Here is a 23743-nt window from a genome sequence, read left to right as displayed (position 1 = left end):
TTCCTTCAAATAATTAATCACTGTTTCTCTGTTGTTGCTAGCTCTCCCTACAGCATAGTAGGTACTGTTTTGACTTGAGAGAGACCCCGAATGGACACAGCGAAGAAAGGATATTTCAAGATACAGTATAATACAAATAAATGCTTTCAAAGTATATTACACTGATAATAGCCTGGAATGTCTATGTAATGTTAGTAGTATTCTCAAGTTTGCAATAAATAAATTATAAGGCTAGCCCACTGACATCACTGTCCTTATAAGGAAGGATAGTACCCTATAAAGAAGAATTCTGATCTCTAATTAGGTTGCTGACATCATAGGTGAGCAGCCTCAAAAGCAAGATCTCCATTGAATGGTACCAGGTCATTGAAGATCACCTGGGCTCAGAGAGCTCATTATTAATTCTAACATGTATAACTGCCACTCTTTCTTATAGTGGTAAACTTGACTAACTGGGGTGTGGAAAAGATGGTTATTGAGATCCCCAATAAATCCTACTGGATTACTGAAGGTCATCTGCAGCAGGGGAGCCCATTTAGGTGATTGTAAACCCTCACCTTGTTAAAATCCCATTCAGTTTAAAATAGAAATGAAAGACCAAACATTTGTGCATAGATATAAAAAACATTATAAATACCTTTGCTTCCCCTTTTTTTTTATTATCACATACCCTCTGTTTTCAGCTGCATAACAGCTAGGGGACAAGTCTGATCGTTGGAGGAGAGCAGGCTGCATTCCTAGCATAGCTAGTTAACCGACCATTGTGCGTTCTCTTGCCTAGTTTTGTCAGTTTTTAAGCCCTTGTACACACGGTCGGAGATTCCGATGGAATGTGTCGTATCGGGCCGTTTTGTCGGATAATCCGACTGTGTGTGGTCTCCATCGGACTGTTTCAATCGGAGTATCCGACGGACCAAGTTTTCCAACTTGTCCGTAAAATTTTCAGACAAAATGCTCCGATTGGACATACTCCAATCATGTGTAGCCTACTCCGATGGACAAAGTGCCATGCATGCTCAGAATAAAATTCCTAGACCAAAGCTATTGGCTACTAGCCTGATCGTAGTGCCGTCGTAACGAAATAATGTCATCACGTTATGTACAATCGATTTTTCCGACAACTTTGTCCGACCATGTGTATGCAACAGTTTCGGACAAAATCCAACGGATTTGGTTGTCAGAATGTCCAACCGCGTGTACAAGGGCTAATAGGAAAGCAAAGGGACTGGCAGAAACACCAGGGCTTTCACAAAAAGGAAGCAATACAAAGAGAACAGGATACATTTTCAAACAAGTACATGGTACATATCAGGAATATGAAATGTTGGGTTTACATATTCTTTAATACTGCTAATATGTCCAACTGCCACTCTTTCTTATTGTGGTAACTTGACTAAATGAAGTACAAGAGACATGGACATTGATGGTAATCCATTCAGGGGCCAGCCAATAATGTACTAAATCATGTGTAAGCTTTTTGCACCTTATATTTTACCTTGATGCAGTCTACTTTACTCTACAAAATATGCCCCTTTCATTTCCCACCCACAGACTGCTTTTTTTCTTTATAGTGGTAAACGTGACTAAAAGGGGTGCAAGAGAGATAGATGTTGAGATCCCCATTGAATTCCAATAGGTTACTAAAGGTCACCAGGGGAGCCCATTATTACTGATAACATGTCCAACTGCCACTCTTTCTTAGCCCCTGTACACACGGTCGGAGATTTCGACAACCAAATCCATCAGATTTTGTCCGTCGGATTTTGCCCGTCGGATCTTGTCCGAAATTGTTGCATACACACGGTCGGACTAAGTTGTCGAAAAATCCAATCATTCAGAACGTGATGACGTAATTTCGTTACGATGGGACTACGTTCAGGCTAGTAGCCAATAGCTTTGCTTTAGGAATTTGATCTGAGCATGCGTGGCACTTGGTCCGATCAAAATTCTCTACACATGATCGGAGTATGTCCGATCGAACCAGTTGGTCGGAAAATATTTCCAACAAGTTGGAAAATTGGGTCAGACGGATATTATCCGACAACACGGTCCGATAGGACACATTCTGACGAATTCTCCGACCGTGTGTACAAGGGCTTATAGTGGTAATGTGACTAAGTGGGGTGCAAGAAAAATGTACACTGAAATCCCCATTAAAACCCAATAGGTTAACTGAAGGGCACCAGGAGCTGGAGAGCCCATTATTTTCTCTAACATGTCCAACTGAAACTCTTTCTTATAGTGGTAAACTTGATTAATTGGGGTGTGAGATAGATGTACAGACATACCCCACTTTTAAGTACACAATGGGGTTTATTTACTAAAGCTGGAAAGTGCAAAATCAGGCTCACTTCTCCATAGAAACCAATGAGCTTCTACCCCAGCTTGTTCGATTAAGCTTTGGTAATAATCTAGAAGCTCATTGGTTTCTATGCAAAAGGGAGCCTGATTTTGCATTGTCTAACTTTAGTAAATAATTCCCATTGTGTACTTAAAAGTGGGGTATGCCTGTATATTGAGATCCCCATTAAGTCCCACTGGGTTACTGAAGGTCACCTGCAGCCGGGGAGCACATTAATACTGCTAATATGTCCAACAGCCACTCTTTCTTATAGTGATAACTTGACTAAATGGAGTGCAAGAGAGATGGACATTGATGGTGACCCATTCAGGGGCCAGCCAATAATGTACTAAATTGTGTGTAAGTTTTTTGCACCTTGTATTTTACTTTAAAGCAGTCTGTTGTTCTTTACAAAGTATCCATCTTTCATTTCACACTCACAGACTATTTTCTTCTTTCTTATAGTGGTAAACATGACTAAAAGGGGTGCAAGAGAGATAGATATTGACATCCCCATTGAATTCCACTGGGTTAATGAAGTTCACCAGAGGAGCCCATTATTACTGCTAACATGTCCACTCTTTCTTATAGTGGTAACTTGACTAAGTGGGGTGCAAGAGAGATGGACACTGAGATCCCTACCAGGTTAACTGAAGGGCATCTGGAGCTGGGGAACTCATTATTTCCTCTAACATGTCCATACCACTCTTTCTTATAGTGGTAAGCTTGACTAATTGGGGTGTGAGATAGATGTATATTGAGATCCCCATTAAGTCCCACTTGGTTACTGAAGGTCCCCTGCAGCTGGGGAGCCCATTAATACTGCTAATATGTCCAACTGCCACTCCTTCTTATAGTGGTAACTTGACTAAATGTAGCGCAAGAGAGATGGACATTGATGGTAGCCCATTTGCGTGCTGGCCAATATTCTACTAAATCATTTGTAAACTTTTTGTATCGTGTGCTTTAATCGTCTCCTTCACTTTGTCCACCTTTCATTTCCCACCCACAGAATGATTTTTCTTTCCGACATACAGCTGCTTTGTACTAAGGACTTTCACTCTTACATGGCATGAAATGCATCCATCCACATTTAGCGATGTCTCACATGGGCAAGTACAAAGCAGCCAAGCACAATATATATGAAAGTTGGGTCTATGTATGAAGGCATTAAAGGCAGACACTTTATAAAGTAAAGTGGACTTGAATGCAAATAAAAAAAAATGTGTGTGCTTTATTATTATTTATTACAGATATTTATATAGCTACAACAATTTTAGATACTGTGGATTCATATCAGTCCCTGCCCTCAAAGAGCTTATAATCTAAGGTCCCTATCCCACATGCATACCCATAATAGGGGCAATTTAGCTACCAGCCACTACCACCTTACCTACCAATTTACTACCACCTTACCAACATGTTTTTGGCGTGTGGGAGAATATCTATGCAAGCACAGGGAGAAGATGCAAATTCCATGCAGATAGCATCCAGGACTGAGATTCAGATTGTTGACCCTAGTGCTACAAGTAGAAGTGTTAACCATTAAGTCACTGTGGCTCAAGTGATCAAGCACTTTATTATGTAACCACAAATTATACAGTTTTGTCCAGTTTAAAAAATGATTTGCAGTTCAGTGTAAAACAGACAGAATTGGAGTCTGAGATATAGTTTATACATGTGGGAGGCATTTAGAACAGGACTGAAATTGCAGTAGGGTGTGTGGGCAGAAGCTGGAGGTATAGTATACAAGGATGGATAATGATATAGCAGATGCGGGTAGACAATGGATCCTCAAAATACACATATATAAAACAATGTTAGAGGAAGCTAAAGGACTAAGGAGATCTGCATGAAGAGATAAGCAGATACTATATCAAAAATGCAAAACTATAAGGTATTAATGGTGGTGACGATCTGATTATGTTTGGTAGCAGCATGGGGAAAGGTGGGGGCAATTTAATTGTCTAGCCTAGGGTACCAAAGTGATTAGAAGTATCTTGTTCCTCTGCATTGGTTATTGTACCAAACAGCCCTTGCACTGAGTTATTAAATAAATCCCATGTTTTAGCAGCCTTCATCTTCATCTTTGTCCTGTGGTCCCCAGGGATGAGACAAATGCGTCTTACAGCTAGATTAGGAAAATAATTGAAGTGTGCACACGTCACATTTGCTTGTATTTGCTTTTATCGGTGTGATGAGCTGAGCTCTCGGAGCTGCCAGCCTGCTGGTGACATTGTGCAAGGACTGTGTGTTATCAGCAGAAAACATGGGAGCAGCAGAATGGCACGGAGTCTGCTGTCTCTGCACTAGAGTGTGGTTATTTTTACCTTTTGATCCCTGTGGATTGCATTATTTTAACCTTAGAATTACACTGCTGACTCTTCTCTATACACATCTGCTGCTGCCTCCTCCTGCATCACATACAGCTTGAATTATTCATGAGAGCAGCTTCCATTTGTGCAGCACAAATCCAGTAATGGCCAATGAGCAATATGCACTGCATGCTTACAGCACTGTGTACATACAGCTGACAAGCACTACAGAGCTGACACTACACTCGATCAAACGATGGGTCCAATATGTAGTTAATGCATATATAAAACCCAATCACTAAAATCTCATATAAGCTTTACATCGTTAACGTAAGTTCCAAAAGTCATTTTCAATGTTTTTAATACACACAGCTTTCATTAAAATAATAACTGGTGACATGAAGTATATTCTCCCCCCCGTTTCCAGGCTGTTCTCCTGTGTTGTCACTCTTTGCTTCCATTTGAGACTACAAGTGACCATTTTAAACCACAACAGGCATGTTCTACTGCTTGCAGCATCAGGATACCTGCCCTGCATAATGCCATTCAGCCATTTTTGGAGTGCTAAATAAATAATAAAAATAATTTCCTTTAAAATAAAGGTAGTTGTTTATACAACTAAATGTCATCCAGTTAGGTTTTTTCACATCTACTTTAGGCAACTAAAGTTGCAGCATTCTCTGCCAGTATAAGCCAGATGATACACCTTTCGTAAGTTAGGCTGGTGCATGTCGTTTTTTTAAGGCTGAATTAATATTGTTGTGTTGCACCTTAAGTGGTGCTTAATAGGGTACTGGATAGTGCCTAATTTAAATTACACATCCCATATGTTGACCATGTCTAGAAGTCCCGTCTTGTTGGAATTTATAGTGCTTCATGCGAGTACAGAGGCCAATAGATTTTGTAATCATTGTCCAGGGGGTCAAGAAGGGTTTTGTTGATTTTTTTATACCTTTAAAGGGTAGTAGATCTCTACATAATCCTATCTTATGCAGAGGTATCTTGTTCCTTCTCCCTTTGGAGAGTAATAACATTTATAGCACAACTGCATTTTTTTTGCAACATGTAAAATGGCTTCTAGCCAATTAAAAATGCTAATATTGGACCTTGGATTTTCATTTCCACGCTATCTGGCTTGCCCAGAACTAAATAGTGTCATGAACTCACAGGCTCTGCATAATATAGATAATAATGGTATAGCCCAGTGATGGCGAACCTTGGCACCCCAGATGTTTTGGAACAACATTTCCCATGATTCTCATGCACTCTGCAGTGTAGTGGAGCATCAAGGGAAATGTAGTTCCAAAACATCTGGGGTGTCAAGGTTCGCCATCACTGGTATAGCCAGTGCCTTTGCTGAGTAGGTACAGGGCATGCACAATACTACAGCACTTCTGTGGCACAGCAAAATGCTTCCTAGCTATTGGCAGGGTGGCGAGAGTGAATCTGTCTGATTGGAGTTATTTTTAATATATTTATTCATTCGCTGATAAGTATGAAGAAGGTTATTTGCCATAATAAATGTGCACACCTTGTGAGATCATGTCTGATGGTTAAATTATTGGACGTTCTAGCATTCTGTGTATGTGTAATAGATATCCAGTGGCTAGGTCTTGTAGGAGGTAAATACAGCTATGCCTGTAATGTATTAAAGAGAATTGTACTATACCCATACCCTTTGATGACCCCTTGATCAGGCCGTAGTGTTTCTGGTCTGTAAAGAATATGCTGGATTTGTTAGGACCATAGCCAGTGGCCAGGTCATGTTGGGAGGTGCAGTACTTTTCTTTATGCTATATATCATAATAGAATTATAATTGAATCATAATCATATCCAGTGGTCAGGTCATGTTGTGAGGTCATGTTTGGGTTCTGTGATGACATCATAGTCTTTCTGTAGTGTTTTATATCTTTAGATCTTAGAGTTATTTTATATCTTAGAGTATGCCAGGATTATACACTGAGCAAAATTATAAACGCAATAATTTTGTGTTTGCCTCTATTTATTATGAGCTGAACGCAAAGATCTACAACTTTTTCTATGTAAACAAAAGGCCAATTTCTCTCAAATATTGTTCACAAATCTGTCTAAATCTGTGTCAGGTGTCTGTTTATGAAGCAGTGAAAAAATGTCACTGCTTTATTCTCCTGCATTCACAGAGGAGGTCGTTCTCCTCTGGATGCCAGTTTATGAAGCTTTGTACCGTAGATCTCTTCTCCTTTGGAGGAGTGAAGCGATCTACAAACGCTTTGAACAGTGGAGAACGGCCCCTGATACTGGAATCTCATGAGACTTTATGAGATTACACTACCAGAAATTCACTGAAACACTGAGATGTCCGTTTATTAATCAGTGATAAATTATCACTGCTAAGTACACAGATATTCCCAGAGGAGTCTGCCCACCTAGTAATAAAATACTTGTCTCCCCCTACACTATATATACATACACATACATTATATATATATATATATATATATATATATATATATATATATATACACACACACACATATTATATATATAAATATATACATAGACATGGCAGGGGGACATGGTTAGGGGTGGTCTGACCGAGGAAGGAGGTCAAAAATGTTCCTCCTTCCCCCAGATTCTCTCTTCACTCCCCAATTCTCCACCTCTGAGCTGGTGAATCAGGGAGTGTGAATTCTGACACAGATCGCCAGTGAAGTGCTGGGATCACAGCTTCATAAACTATCCGTTTCTGTGTCAGTCATAGACAGCTTCTCTGTGTGTGGAGATGAGCGGTGAAGAACATGTTTTCCTCCCGATCATCTGTGTTTCATAAACCGTTAATTGACTGTGATCAGCGGTGATCATTGTGATCACCGCTGATCACAGTTTCAGAAATGGACACCTTAGTGAGCACTTCTCCTTTGCTGAGATAATCCATCCACCTCACAGGTGTAGCATATCAAGATGCTGATTAGACAGCATGATTATTGCACAGCTGTGCCTTAGGCTGGCCACAATAAAAGGGCACTCTAAAATGTGCAGTTTTACTGTATTGGGGGGAGGGGGTCGGGGGTTCCAAAAAACAGTCATTATCTGGTGTGACCACCATCATTTGCCTCACGCAGTGCAGCATATCTCCTTTGCATAAAGTTGATCAGTTTGTTGATTGTGGCCTGTGGAATGTTAGTCCATTCCTCTTCAATGGCTGTGTGAAGTTGCTGGACATTGGCAGGAACTGGAACACACTGTCTTATATGCAGATCCAGAGCATCCCAAACATGTTCAATGGGTGACATGTCCGGTGAGTATGCTGGCCATGCAAGAACTGGGATGTTTTCAGCTTCCAGTAATTGTGTACAGATCCTTGCAACATGGGGCCGTGCATTATCATGCTGCAACATGAGGTGTTGGCCTTGTGTGGGTGAGCGGTTTCCTGATGTTAACGTTGTGGATCGAGTGGCCCATGGTGGTGGTGGGGTTATGGTATGGGCAGGCATATGCTATGGACAATGAACACAGGTGCATTTTATTGATGGCATTTTGAATATTTTGAGATATCGTGATGAGATCCCGAGGCCCATTGTTGTGCCATCACCTCATGTTGCAGTATAATATTGCACGGCCCCATGTTGCAAGGATCTGTACACAATTCCTGGAAGCTGAAAACCCATTGAGCTTGTTTGGGATGCTCTGGATTGGCGTATCCGACAGTGTGATCCAGTTCCTGCCAATATCCCGCAACTTCGCACAGCCATTGAAGAGGAATAGACCAACATTCCACAGGCCACAATCAACAACCTGATAAACTCTATGTGAAGGAGATGCGCTGCACTGCATGAGGCAAATGGTGGTCACACCAGATACTGACTGGTTTTCAGACCCCCTAACCCCCCCCATACAGTAAAACTGCACATTTTATAGTGCCCTTCTATTGTGGCCAGCCTAAGGCACACCTGTGCAATCAGCATCTAATCAGCATCTTGATATGTCACACCTGTCAGGTGGATGGATTATCTTGGCAAAGGAGAAGTGCTCACTAACACAGATTTAGACAGATTTGTGAAAAATATTTGAGAGAAATAGGCCTTTTGTGTGCATAGAAAAAGTTTTAGCTCTTTGTGTTCAGCTCATGATAAATGGGGGCAAACACAAAAGTGTTGCGTTTATAATTTTGCTCAGTGTATTTTCTCTTCCGTCCATTGAAAAACACACTGGAGATCTTTAATCTCTGGGCCTGAGGTTATAGTACCACCAAGAGCTCTGCTGTGGCCTTCGGTGAATGCAGAGAAAAGGACTTTACGTTGATCTATGTTCTTTTTGTTCATTAAAAGACACAGCGAAGATCTTCCAGGTGGCCCTAAAACCCAAACCTAAACCAATTAGCTTCTAACTTCACCTTGTTCAATTAAGCTTCGACAAATAAATCTGGAAGCTGATTGGTTTCTGTGCAGAGCTTGACCAGGTTTTGCACTTTCCAGTTTTAGTAAATAACCACTATGTCTTTTTACTGTGTATTACAATTGTAATATGACCATTGCCAGTGATCAAGTCATGGTTAGAGGTGTAGCGCTTTATCTCTTTATACTGTATATTAGATATTGTTTTATGATCATGGCCAATGGTTGGCCCATGTGAGGGGTCATAGTGATTTATCTTGTTATTGCAATTGTATAATAGTGGTGTCCAGTTGTATTATGGCCATTTCCAGTGTTGTGTTGATAAGTATAACCATGCAAGATTGTGTAGTATACTAGAATACTAGATTTTATCACACTCATCATTAACATAGTTCATTTAATAACAGACCTATATGAAGTGTGCTAGAAGTTCAGTGGGTTTAAAATAATTATTTGTTTAGGAACCCCAGATATTAGTATAGTAGTGTACAATCATTTCAAAAGATTAAATAGGATATCTCTTTTTGTTGGAGTTATATGTTTGTATCTAAACCTCCCTCCCAAATAACAGCTTTCCAGATAGACTATCCATTATATGGCTTATATAGTACTTTATAGTGTGAAATTGCATTTAATTGCTAATTTCTTCTACTTCCTGTCCTAATCCCACTTGCAACTTCTATTATATTCAAATTACTTTGTGTTTTTTTGTTTTTTTTCTTACTTACTTTACTTTTAATAAATAGTCAATGTTATAGCTGCACATAGCAGTCAACAACAATAAGTGCAATTTAAATTAGTCATATGTATAAGAATATTCAGATTTATGTCAATCTGACTGTCACAAGATTCTCTTATTTATGGAAATGACATGTATTTTTAGCGAGCATCATTCCCCATGCTTGTCGCTTGCACTGCATGCAGCTTTTCTCCAAGTTTGAATTTTTGTGCACCATTCTATGAAATGTAATTTTTAAATTTTTTAAGTATGCAAGATTTTTGGGAGTTAACTTAAAGTAGAACTATGGACTCCCATAAAAAAAAACTGCTGTATAACTAAAAGCAGACCTTCAGTCATTTTTTCAACTTTGCATCTATTAACATTTCCGCCCTTGTTGTTTTAGCTTTGGATAGTAAAACATTTTTTTTTCTGCCACTAAATACCTTATACAGCCCACTTCCTCTTTCTTGTCTGGTAAAAATCCTAGGCTTATGACATCATGTACAGCTCAGTTTGCCAGGAAGGGAGGAAGGATGAGTCATAAGATGGCCAATGAAAGCTGCAGGGCTGCAGAGCTGGAGGTGTGCCTCTGTGTAGATCCAGGAAGTGAACAGGCAGCAGCTTCAGCTGCCCACAGTTAAAATGGATGTCAGACTTAGTAGAAGGAGATTTCTGCAGCATATTTGGCAAATACAGAATCACAGTATATATAAAATAATATGCAAAAGTGGTTGGAGGGAAGCTTAAGAATGATTACAAATTATGTGAGCAGACTACAGTTCCGCTTTAATTATAAGTAAATCTTACAGTTTTCACGTATTTTCCCTGTAAAGTAACAATTCTGCACTAATCCTGAATTCAAAGCATAGTCGACTCTGTTGTGTAGGGTTCAACTTCCATTGAATAAAAAAAAAATATTTGCAAGGGTGTGGCTATCAACATTTTCACTGCAGATTCACAAGCCTGTAGCTTGTCAAGCAATACCTGGTCACACCTAGTCCTGCCTACTGTTTACTAAATTTACATCACTGCATCTGTTAAAGAAACCCTTCCAATGTGAGATGCGGTGTTTGGGAGGGGGGCATGTGAGACACAAATGAAGGAGAATTTGGCTTAGTTAGTGGAGTTAAAGGTAATTTTTGTTTACTTTATGGGGCTTGTGCTTCACATAGTAGCTGGATTCAGTACTTTTGTAAACTTACATACAGGAAACTTTACTTTTACTTTAAAGCTGAACTTCTGGCAAACAACTAAATACACCGTTGAAACAAACAAATGACCACTGCCTTCATCCATAACTGGCCTTTGCAGCAAGGAGCACATGGAAGGGCAATACATGCAAAACACACCCAAAGAAAATTCCCAGACCAACCGGCCTGCTAACCAACTGAATTGTCCTAACAGTATGTGTTAAAACAGGGGTTTAGTTTGTACACTTTTGCAAATACATACGTAAGCTACAGAGCCACTTCATGGCACCCCAGTATCTGTAGTCCTAACTCTAAACTTTGAGAGCCTCAACAGTGGAAGCGCATGCAATATAAGGCATAGGCAGAGGGCAGGGGAGCCTGGAGGGAGCCCACCTCTCAAAGGCACAGGGGCTCACTGGACACCCAGCTCATAGCACCATGGCAGCAAAGGTGTCCAGTATGTCCCCTCACCAATAATTCAACAGTACAAACAAATGGTCCACCTATAACTGGCCTTTGCAGCAAGGAGCACATGGAAGGGCACCACATGCAAAACAAAACCAAAGCAATTCCTGGCTCAGCTTACAGACCAGCCTGCTAAACAACTGAATTGACCTGTCTAACAGTATGCATTAAAAACAGGGGTTTAGTTTGCTCACATATACACAGCTGGCATACTGTACATAGATGGAAACTATATCCAGCCAGTCTTGTGATCCAGACTTGCAGGAAGCACGGCCAGTCCATAGACCTCTCCGCAGGCTATCAGGGTAAAAATATGGAGGCTACCACTACTAGCTGTTTTTTTAAGACACACACTCCCAGGCTGCCATCTACTCACTACCCTAACTACTCTGAACTAAAATCAGCATTAGGATAACAAGCATACCTTAGTGACTTACTTTATAGTGACGCAAAGGTGAAGATTACAGCCCTGGAGCTTGCACTTTTAAAAACAGGTCAACAATGTCAACTCCTATATTTATATCCTGAGAGGATCATTTTAGATAACACATCATCTAGAACCCACGGAGCCTGTGAATGGACAGTAAAAGAACAGCAGCATGCTGATAAGGCCATAACTCTGCTCTGCCCCTCCTTTAGGTATGTTCACAGGTTTTAACTAAATGGGCTCTGGCGTAATTCTATAAACAAAACTATTATGAGACCTTTTACCTATGGCCAAAAAATCTTTGCCCATACTTCTCTTTTAACACCAGGATAATGATCTTAACTTTAGCCATGTGAATGTACTTTTCAAATCTTTCAACTCAGCTGAAAATAACTCACTTTTGTATGGTGGCTAAGGAGACCATCATGCTAAAGTGATCTGTGTGGTGCAATAACGTAAAGTATGCATTAATGTATGTTGTGTTAAGGCAGACCATTCATTAGGAATGGATTACCAATCCACTACAAGGGAAAAAAACAGGCATGACTTTTTTTTAAATATATATTATATGTGTGGTAGTGGGCTATGATGCTTTGTGTTGTACAATGCATTGGGGTGCCATTCATAATTAATGCCGCACATATAGCAGGGTGTTAAAATGTGTATGTTGCCACAATGCACAGGATGGGCCCTAAAGGTCTCGCATAGTTGTGGTTGTGTGCAGCCTATTGCATTAAGATGTGCACCCCAAAGCACACACACACATATATAAATTCATACATAATTCATACATACACAGACAACATTCCTGCTAAATCATGCATTGAACTAATAAACACAGCTCTGTGTGTGAATGAGGTGTTGAGGCTTCATGGCTTTTGCACTGTGAATCAGTGTTTTTTTTTGCATCCAAATCCTATGCTGCCCGTGCCCCCTGGAGCCAGTGGCACACAGGGTGATTAGGGTGTGTCCAAGCACATCCAGCACACCCTGTGCACACACCTGTGGAGTTTAGGATGTGTCACACAGGGTCTAGGCTCTTATCAAGTACAGAGTTTGTAAATTCTGTCTCTTCAGATGTTCTTCTGATTCCCATAGCACACATTTTCGGTCATAAGAAGGAGAGGACATGTAAAGGAATCATCCCATGTGTCCTAGTTGGAAGATCTTGATCTCATTTCCTGTTCCAGGGACAACTCAGAATTGTTATTTTTCCTGCGACTTTCAGTTCTGGTGACATTATCAAGACACTTAGGGAAGGTGGATCTCACCAGCAAGGGCACAAAAATCAATGAAAAACTGATAGGGGTTCTAAACGTATGCTACACGATGCAAAAATAATTAAAAAAAAGTGCTGGCTTTAAATACACTTTAAGTGTAAAATGCTTGCCACATTGTCCATTGTTCTTCCACATTTTCCCAATAAAAATGTATATTACTGTTTCAGTTATACTACTGAAAATAAACTGTGCAATCTTTTCCATGGTGGATTCTGAAACAATGTAAACATTTTTGATAGGAGTATAATACTCATATTTATACAAAACTATGAATCAAAATGGAGGGGCAGTTGTAAAAGGCATTTGGTTCCTAAAGAAGTACTGTCCCTGGAAATTAGGGTCAATTCAAAGCTTAGGTTTCTTTTGACAACCCAAAACGCACATGTAATTTAAGTGGCGCTGGCCAAAATCAGCTTGGCTTGTGTGCATGTATGCGCTGGTATGGCTGTTAGACCGTAAGCTCTTCTGGAGTCAGGCACTGATATGAATGATTCTGTGTACTCGGTAAGTGTTGTGAAGTAAATCAATAAATAATACATCTGTATGCTGTGTTAGTTGAGAAGAGGAACTCTGCACCTTATAGTCATATTGTGTTTCTGTGCATGAATGGTGTGGATGAAAAGAGCAGCTGTACAATGCAATGAAGCTAATAACTGTGTCCATAAAAAGGGAAACTCTTTCAAGGCATATTGTCGAGCTCAAAATTGTTGATTTGTTTAATTTTAAAACATAATTGAAATTTGATGCATACATTGGTCTTAGATTTTCACCAACAATACATCTTGTATTTACAGCTCAACCCACTATTCTATAAATGTTGTACATGGTACTTCTGGCTTTGCTATCTGCATTATAGCTAGGTGCACTCAAATGCTTTTCAAAATGTAAGGAACTCCTTAAAGAGATACTGTCAAGTTACCCATAAAGGGTCTCTTTAACGCAGTGGTCATCAACCCTGTCCTCAGGGCCCACTAACAGGCCAGGTTTGCGAAATAACTGAACTACATCACAGGTGATATAATTTGCTGCTCAGTGATTGCAGTATTCTAGTCTGCATCTCCCCAAGGTAATACGTAAAACAGGGTGGATGACCACTGCTTTAATGGATATTCCCCCAACCCACTCAGTTTCTCTTATCTGCGCTTCCTTGCCGCTTCCTTTTTCTTTGCGGCAGGGAAGAATGCTCAGCACATCTGGGCAGGGTAGCTCATGTGAGCCGCTCTGTTGTGACAGTGCCAGGGCCTACCAGCCATGTCACTAGGTCCTAGCATTTGCACATCACAAAAATGTTGTAAAGTGTTATGGATAAATAAAACATAGGGTTCTCACTGTATACATATCACACATATTGCCATAGTCTGTTATTATGCTTTAAGTATGTCACAAGTGAGAGTCACATAGACACAAATAAAAATCAGTACAATCATTTTTTGAATGAAACCCTTCCATTACTGATGCTTGCAGGGGTCAGGAGAATGTAATGTACAGAATTAAGGGATCACAAATATGTAGTGTACAGAGTACCGAGGTCAGGAGTATGTAAAGCACATATTGCAGGGGTGTGTCCTCCCAGGATTAACTGCAGCTGTGTCAGAGCAGATTCAAGAGCAGTTTAGCTAAACTTCCCTTAGCTCTGCAATATGGCGCTGACAGGCAGCACAGCCATGATAGTAGTTGCTGCTTCAGGACCTGGAGCACCCTACAAGAAATGCAATTGCACCAGACTGAACACAAGTTGCAACTTCTATTGACATTGGGGCTGCAGCCCACTTTCTCCTCAATACTTACGACAAGCAGTGTTTACAATTCCTGCTGCAATGCATTAAAGCCTGGATTTCTAAAACCTGAAATTAGCATCTCCCTGCAAAGTTTAGCCTTATTTCGCTGCCCACTTGCCACTGGACGACGCTGTACAGAAAATCTTCGAGATTCAATACTTCTGGTAGTGTTGGATGCTGGCATGCCTCACTGTACTTTGTTGTTCCATCTGCTGACCCCTACATCACTACAGGATGTAGTAGTGATGTAGGGACCAGTGGAAGGAACCACAGGGTGCAGAGGAGACAGGCATCTGACACACGTGGAAAATCCTTCAACAAGTTTTGCTCTTCAGTGCAGTGGAGGTTAGCTGCAAGGACAGCAGGACAAGTAAGAATAAACTGTTAGCTGTTATGTTCTAAGAATCCAACAGGGTTACTTTAATGCATATCTGATCCCACAAATGTATTTTTTATTTTTTATTTTATTTATGCAGTGCTTTACATATATATTATACATTCACATCAGTCCCTGCCCCTAAGGAGCTTACTAAGGTCCCTAACTCACATTCATACATACACATACTAGGGCCAGTTTTGACAGGAGCCAATTAATCTACCAGCATATCTTTGGAGTGTGGGAGAAAACTGGAGTACCCAGAGGAAATCCATGCAGGCACAGGGAGAACTTGCAGACTGCATGCAGGTAGTGCCATGGTTGGGATTCAAACGACCCTAGTGCTGTCAAGCACTAGGTTGAGGCTTTGCAGCATTAATACCTACAGATGCATCTGCCGTCATTCTCCTTACTACAACTCTGGCATGGTACATTCATGTGAGCACTAATATGCTAGAGCAGGGGTAGGGAACCTCGGTTCTCCAGCTGTTTTGAAACTACAAATCCCATCATGCCTCTGCCTCTAGGAGTCATGCCTGTGATTGTTAGGGTCTTGCAATGTCTCATGGGACTTGTAGTTTCAAAACAGCTGGAGAGCCGAGTTTCCCTACCCCTGTGCTAGAGGAATTTCAAACAAAACTGCTGTAGGAACTTGGGCTTTTAGTATCATAATGTGTTTTCCAATGGGAAAGGTGGACAAGAAGGATATTGTATGTTTCGCCTAAATCGCCCTTTTATCATTAAACAAACTCCTTGATTAAGGCTGCCATAATCAGGCGAAGGTTTTAGGCCCTGTACACACCTATGTGCCATAACACATACGTTGCGATGCATCAAAACTTCAATGGGTCTGGTAAACATGTGTCTTTTTGCTGCGTGCCATGGAAAATAGTTAAGGTACATTTTTTTTCTCCATTGACGGATACACAGAATTCAATACACATGTTTTCATGTGCTGCAAATGCATATTTACAGAGATCAATCCCTGGCGATAGACCCTGAGCACTTTGCTTAGCTACACTTGGAAAGACACATAAAAACATACACTGAAGAACATGTGAAAAGGAAAGCTCATAGATCTGAAACCAGTCTTAGTGTGCTTGTTGAGATCATTGAAAAAAGTTCCTTGACCTTCAGACCAGTTGTGACCTTGGCAAAGATCGTTTTATGTAAATTTTGCATGTACTGAAAACATGATCAGTTCCCAATTTATCTACTTCTCTTTCCATCTAGGGCAGAGCCTAGGATATGGATTTGTTAATTACATTGATCCAAAGGATGCAGAAAAAGCCATTAACACTTTAAATGGACTCAGACTACAAACCAAAACCATCAAGGTGAGCATGTTTTTTTATTCCTCATTCATCGCCTTTCATCAAATGTTATAATAGATGGTAACATGTGTGATGCATTTTAAACAAAACAAGTTGGCATATGACATATTTTGGCTTGCTTTGAATTGCCAAGGTTGTGAGCTAGAAGCTTTGTAAGGAACCCATTCATAAATTAGAATGTTTCATACCAATACCAAAACATTTTGCTTAGTTGTATAGAAATATGCTTGTTGACATACTCAAAATCTTACTCATGTCTTATTGGTTAAAGTATACATTGATGTGACATTTGATGGCAACGATGGAAATGAAACTCTTCGGAGGGGCTGAACTAGGGACACAGAAGCATCAACTTCTGTATAAAAGTAATTATTTTTTTACTTAACATGTTCAACAGCCTAAAACCAAATATCTTTGTTAGAACTCAAATATATTCAAAACAAGTAAATGTATTTATACTGTTGTGTATAAATTATGCATATTACTATCTACAAAATGTATACTACAAAAACAAGTAGCTTTGGCACTGAAATGTTGGTGCCGTGAGATCTCAGCACATGACTTTACGGTGCTGATATATATGGCCTATGAGAGCTTAAAGGCTAAGTTCACCTTTTTTTCCCCTATATTTCAGCTCTTCTATGTAGCAATATAGCATTAATGTACTTATTATGCAAAAATAAAACAATTTTCCATATATTCTATACATGCTTACCATACTCTCTTCATAGCTGTTTAAAAGCACTGCTTGATTAATTCTGCCTTACTTCCTGGACAGACTTTAGGTCATGACACAGGAAGGAGTTGACCAGCTGATCTCATTAGCATACACCCTGCATCATCTACCCTCAGCTGGTCAACTCCTTCCTGTGTCATGACCTAAAGTCTGACCAGGAAGTAAGGCAGAAATAATTGAGCAGTGTTTTTAAACAGCTATGAAGAGAGTGAGGTAAGCGTGTGTAAAATAAATGGAAAGCTATTTTATTTTTGCAAAAGAAATACATTAATGTTATATTGGTACATAGAGAAGCTGGAATTTAGAGAAAAATAAGTGAACAAAGGTGAACTTAGCCTTTAAAGCTAAAGTGTTAAGACTTACATTTAGGTGTTAAGTTTAGAGTAAGATGTTAGGGATAAAATGTACTGTATATAAAGCCAAATAGAATGTGACAGAGGTAGAACCTTTGTCTGGTTTTATTGTTGTCTGTGTCTCCAGTATGAAGCTTTACTGTTTCTATTGATTCAGGTGACTATTGTCTAACTGGGAATAAACCCCCTTCCCCAATCCTGCTTTGGACAGCACTTATCTTAATTCCTGTTGTGTCTCTAGAACAGGAGGTGCAGAGAAAGTGAAAAAGAAAAAAAGGCAGGCCCTACTCTATCCAAAACTGAAAAACAAAACTTAGCTTAAGATACACTTTAAGTTTATAGGGGCAGACTAAGGCTCCATGCACACTGAAGCTCAAAAAAGCTATTTCTGGACGCCAGATTGCTGGCAGAAAACGCTGGTTGAAAAACCTGCTTTTAACAGCGTTTTATACCAGCGTTAATGAGCGTTAATGAGCGTTTTACAGCGTTAGCGTTAATGGGCGTTTTTTATAAAAATACACAGAGGACACTCCAAAAATCCCACAATGCATTGAAAAATAGAATGCCGAACACTAATGAACGAGCGTTAATGAGCGTTAATGAGCGTTAATGAGCGTTTGTCGTTTTTTGCCGCTGAAAAACGGCACTTTGAACGCGAATTTCTGGCGTTCAGAAAAAAGCCCATAAACTCCACTGCTCATTAAAGCTGAAAAACGTCCATGTGTGCATGGACACATAGGCTAACATAGAGTGGAGTTTATGGGCTTTTACAAAAAACGCCCAAACTCCAATAAACTGCAGTTTATCAGCTTCAGTGTGCATGGAGCCTTAGTGTTTGTGTACAGATTAAGGGTAAAGTTTAGAGGCGAGGTATAGTGTAAGGGTACAGATGAGGGTAGAGTTAAGTGTTAAGCTCATGGTAAGGCTTAGGAATAGGTAGAGGTCTTTTGTAGAAACACCTACAGTATTTTTTTGTGTTTCTTTTTTAATAAAGACCTTCATTGGGAGCTCCCAGCTCCAGAAACCAACATTGCGTGCAAAAGGGTCTTTAATGGAATTATACCAGACAGATATTACTGAAACATACAGTATATCTAAATGTGCAGTCACCCATAATGCTTTTATCTATCTCATCATCCACAGGATATGAATTGAAATTTCAAGCCTTGCACAGGGAGGGAGTCTTTGGCTGCTGGAATGAGAGAAAAGAGTTTGCTGTTGTAAATCAATACATAGCTGAATTTTATTTGGCTTAGCAAACCTGCCTCTTCCAAGAGAATATGTTTTCCGAGGACTAACTGACCCCCAAAGGCTGAATCTGAATCTGTTGGTTCCTCCATCCATGCTGATAGCATGGATGGAGGAATCCTTCTGCAAGCTATTGTGGCCAAGTAGCCAGGGCATCTGTGGCTGCCTAAATATCCAAACATTAACTGCATCTGATACAGTCCCTGTTTGGACAATCATTTTCCAAGGTCTCCCACGGCTCATATATTTTAACTAAATAAGCAGGAACCAATGGGAAATTCAAGCTATCTATAGAGGCCTTCAGTTGACCTTTAATAACAAATATCCTCAGAACCCATAACCTCTAGCTGACCCAGAGGAAATAAAAAATACCTTATACAGCATGATCCAAATTGCTTTAGGTGTAATTACACTTTTGTTGAGGAAAAAGTAATTGCCGAGGATAATTTTTGTTATGACAAGGATTTTAACAAACTTTGTTGCATATTCCTACTTTTTTCTATTGCAAAGAAATAGCTCTTTGTTTCACCATGTTCCTTTCAAACTGATTCCCGAATGAGAGGGTCAGACTCTATTTTAATCACCTGGCTAGCTCTGTGTTCTACATCTCTTTAGTAGACAAACCTATATACAAAGTAAATATCTCACCAAAAAAGAAATTCCAGGGGAGAATTTTGAGGAAATCAATGAGCCAATCACAGAAGCAGGAAATTACAATTCTGGGTCACACCGTTATACAGAATAACTCCAGGTTGCCAAATTGCATTGAATGTTGTGATAGTTTTAGAAACTGCAGTGTCTGCAGATTGAAATGGAAAAGATAATTTTTAACACATCAAATTGCAACATGGATTGAGTAGCAATTTTTCAATGCTATATTAATATTATTATGATTTTTTTTTTTTTTTACAAAAGTGGAGTTTTGCTTTAACAGAGAAAACAAATACCATACGTAGTGACAAAGGCAATAGGATACTTCTTTGGATTTTCAGTCTGAAATATATTTATTATACGTGGAATATATATTTTATTCTTTTTTTATATATTATTGATTTTGGCTAATAGACCAATGCTTGATAGTCTTAAGTTTGGGGTAGGTGCTTAAGAGTCCAGGATAAATTTAGAAGTCTGGGATGACCACTCAGAGAAAAAAACTGTAGGATGAATAAGAATGCAGTCACTGCTGTCAGAGAAAAAGAACAGCATAGCTTGTGAAAATCAGTGAGCTACTTCACAAAAAAGGAAGAGCTTTGTAGATAGGAAAAGATATACATGCTAAGCATCATTTCCCGAAAAGACATTTCTTTTTTTTTGTTTTTGACTGAAGTTCATTTTTAATATGCAACTAAAATGTCATAAAAAGGTTGCAATTTGTGTTGAAATTATTCAGAAAATTCCATAAAAATTGCACCAAATTTGGTCTTCTGTACTTACAATGCAAATCCGCCTCTTGGGGAGAAGAAATGGGATTGAAAGTGCATTCAAAAAATGTACTTCTCATTAGCTAAACATTTCCACTGCATGGAAGAATTATTTAGGCTAACAAAATAGCTTATACACATAAATTTAACCCCATCCACGCTTGAGGCTTTGGTTGCCATCCAACGTTTGCTGTAAATCCTGTGGACTGGCAGCTGAGGTTGCAAAGCATTTTTTTGACCTACAAATGACATTTGAAATACATGTTTCTAGGACTGAGTCTTACAAGCAATATTTACAGTTACTAGGAGCATTGAACTAGAAGACCCACATTCAGCCAATCACGCAAAACTGCAAGTTTGTCTTTCTTTATCCATTCTGCTGAATCTCACATTAGTCACATTTACTGTGTTGAGTCAACATCTATTTTTAAAACGTGGATTAGATAAAGAAGGAAAATGATCGTTTTGCAGTTGGGGGTGGATTAGATGTGTTTTAGGGGACTCTTGCACATCAGGAATGCTACAAAGGCTTTTGATTATTGAAAATATCTGATATTTTATTAGATATGTCTAATAGTGTAATACACAGAAAGAGAATTTAATAACAACAATGATATAGAGCTTTTGATGGATGACATAGCTACAGTCTAATCACAGCGGATCTGTAGCCATTAAAGTAGATGTTTAGGTCTCTAACATTTGTACCTATAATTATTGTATGGTCAATGGGAGGGTCTACTATTCAAAAATGAAATGGTGTACTGCACCACTGAGTGAGCAGACTAGAACTCAACTATAAACTTTAAAACAATGAAAAATAAAAAATAGGCCCTCACTGAAATGCCCTATCATTATATCGTGATAAGACAAATATTTATTAAACAGAGCCCATTGAATGTCCCAAATCAATTAATGAGTTATGGATTTTGTATGTTATCAAATGTATCACAAAGTATGAATGGTGGATCTTTTTTGTCAATAGCAGCATCCCTCCTTGGTCACCATCCCTAAGTAAAGAACAGCCAATAGGCCCCCCTAGCATGCTAATAGACTTTCAACATGCCACCAAGAGGTCATATATATTTGCATATACCAAAAAACCTTTCCTTTATTACAGACTTTACTGGTACCAGAGAGATGGTCATTCAGATATTGTACAATTAATGTATTTATTGCATTTGTATATATTTTTGTAATAAATACATTCATTTTACAATATCTGTCTCTCTCTGGTACCAGTAAGGTCTGTAATCAAGGAAAGGTTTTTTGGTAGTTGGTAGAGGTACCCCCCTAAGTTAGCTGACTACTTTCTATAGTTAAATGCAATATATATGTACATAAGTAAAATATCTACAAGCTTTATTTATAAAAAACACCCAAAAAAAGTCATGCCCAGTGTATAACATGTACAATAAGTATCCATTTGGTGTTGTGGTGTTGCAGATCTCCATGTACAAATAAAGCTTGTGGATATTTTGCTTGTGTGTGTGTATACACACACACACACACACACACACATATATATATATATATATATATATATATATATATATATATATAAAACCTCTTTATAGCATGTTTTCCAATTTTCTTTTTCCTCCTGAAATGCAAAATGGACCTATGGGGGATCTTCCCACCAAAGAATCCCCTACCCTAAAGCTTGAGAAAATTATCACAATGCATACCTTTTTACATTTATCCAACCATGAGACATCCTCAGATCCTTCCTCTTCTCCTCCATTGGTGTTTGTGGGCAGTCCTCATGGCTACAGAAAGCAACACTAATATTATGATGTCAGGATTGTTCTCTGCACTATTATGTTGTGTGTTGATCAATATGGATGGCTAGCTGAATCTTCTAGACCCAAATGGCCATTGATATTGTTTTTATGAGATGTTAGTTCCAAATAAGCCTTAAATTAGGTCCTCTAGTGCTTTCTATCTTGATTTTATTAACATTCATTGTTCAAGCCCTGAAGTAGGGCAAAGCCCTTTCCCCAAAGTGAGTTGGTTGTGTCTGATGCTGTAACATTTCAAAAGACTTTATAAGTGATATGGACATCTGTACTAGGTGTGCCACATAACACGTCCAAGAAATGTTTAAGCTAACAGTAACATATCAGAATACAATGGACTCCATGATCCCAATTCTGTGAAAAAACATGTTAGAAATATGAAAGAATGGATGCTTATTGACCACCATATAACAATTGTAAGACACTTGTAATTTTAACTTTCATTATATGTACATGTACGAGGGGTCTTCAAAAAGTTTTCACACTTTTATATATATATATATATATATATATATATATATATATATATATATATATATATATATATAAATATATATCTTCATTTAAAAAAATGCAGAAACTTTTTGAAGATCTGCCATATATATTGGTATTTTGACTTTGGCATTGGTCTTGGCTTTTGGCTTTTATATCAAGTTGAATGATGAATTAAGAGCTTGTCTAAGCATTGTGCGTATCTATATGTAGCAATATTAAAATAACCCCTATTTAATTTCAGAAATGTTTTTGGGAAAAAAGCCTTTTGCTTTGGCCCCACGGCTCCAACTATCAGGCACATGCGTAAATGTTCACAAAAATTACCCTTGTGTGTGGCAACTCCTCTTCTAAAATCTGTTGTGATAACCCAATATGAGATTTTTCTTTTTTTACTTGTAGTTTATGGGGTTAGTTTACTAAAACTGAAGAGTACAAAAATCTGGTGCAGAGCAACCAATCAGCTTCCAGGTCTTTTGTCAAAGCATTATTAAACAAGCTAAACTAAACAAGCTGATTGGCTGCCATGCACAGCTGCACCAGATTTTTCACTCTCCGGTTTTAGTAAATCAACCCCTATGTGTCAGTTATGATGATGTAGTCATCATGATAGAGGGACAGGCACCGACAGGCACAGACACAAAATGGCTGCCTTGAAGGAAACCTGTATAAAGGGAAATATTAAGACTGCAGATGCTGGACTCATTTTTAAAATGCTAACTGCTTGGTTGTCATACTCACTATGTGCTTTAAAAAATTTCTGAGATGGTACTTGGCAAAAGTATACACATTCAGAGTTCTGCCTTCACTGGATACACAGTTTTCAGGGTCAGTTACTCAGAAAGTTCTGATTTCAGAGAAATTCAGTCAACCAGAATTCTCAGGAGGGCATTAATTGCAGCCCACATGTTTTTCTCAGTACGGGTTCCTTTAAAACCCATTGACCAATCACGAAGGCACTTCTACTAGAAAAATCGTTTTTCAGATACACTTATTTTCATATTATTAGCTTATTACTGCCCCTCCTAGCTTCAGAAAATGAGATAAACTTGTAGGTTATATTTAGACATTATATTATATTTAGACATCAGAAAAG

At 38.9% G+C, this 23743-nt stretch overlaps 1 protein-coding gene across 7 annotated transcripts in view; it reads left to right on the top strand.

Moving 5' to 3' along the window:
* The window catches only part of ELAVL4 (ELAV like RNA binding protein 4), a 151871-nt gene that overhangs the window by 114683 nt on the left and 13445 nt on the right, over nt 1-23743 (top strand). For all 7 annotated transcript variants that reach the window (XM_077450271.1, XM_077450275.1, XM_077450270.1 and 4 more), the window contains one exon: nt 16501-16604. In XM_077450271.1, coding sequence (XP_077306397.1) covers nt 16501-16604 — 104 coding nt within the window. The remainder of the gene's footprint in view (nt 1-16500; nt 16605-23743) is intronic.

The sequence above is a fragment of the Lithobates pipiens genome, unplaced genomic scaffold, assembly GCF_037356315.1.
Source record: "Lithobates pipiens isolate NorthernLeopardFrog02 unplaced genomic scaffold, aLitPip1_a1.2 Scaffold_23, whole genome shotgun sequence".
In the NCBI taxonomy this organism is placed as follows: Eukaryota; Metazoa; Chordata; class Amphibia; order Anura; family Ranidae; genus Lithobates; species Lithobates pipiens.
The sequence above is the reverse complement of the archived record's forward strand: the minus strand, read 5'-3'. Positions and strand labels throughout refer to the sequence as shown.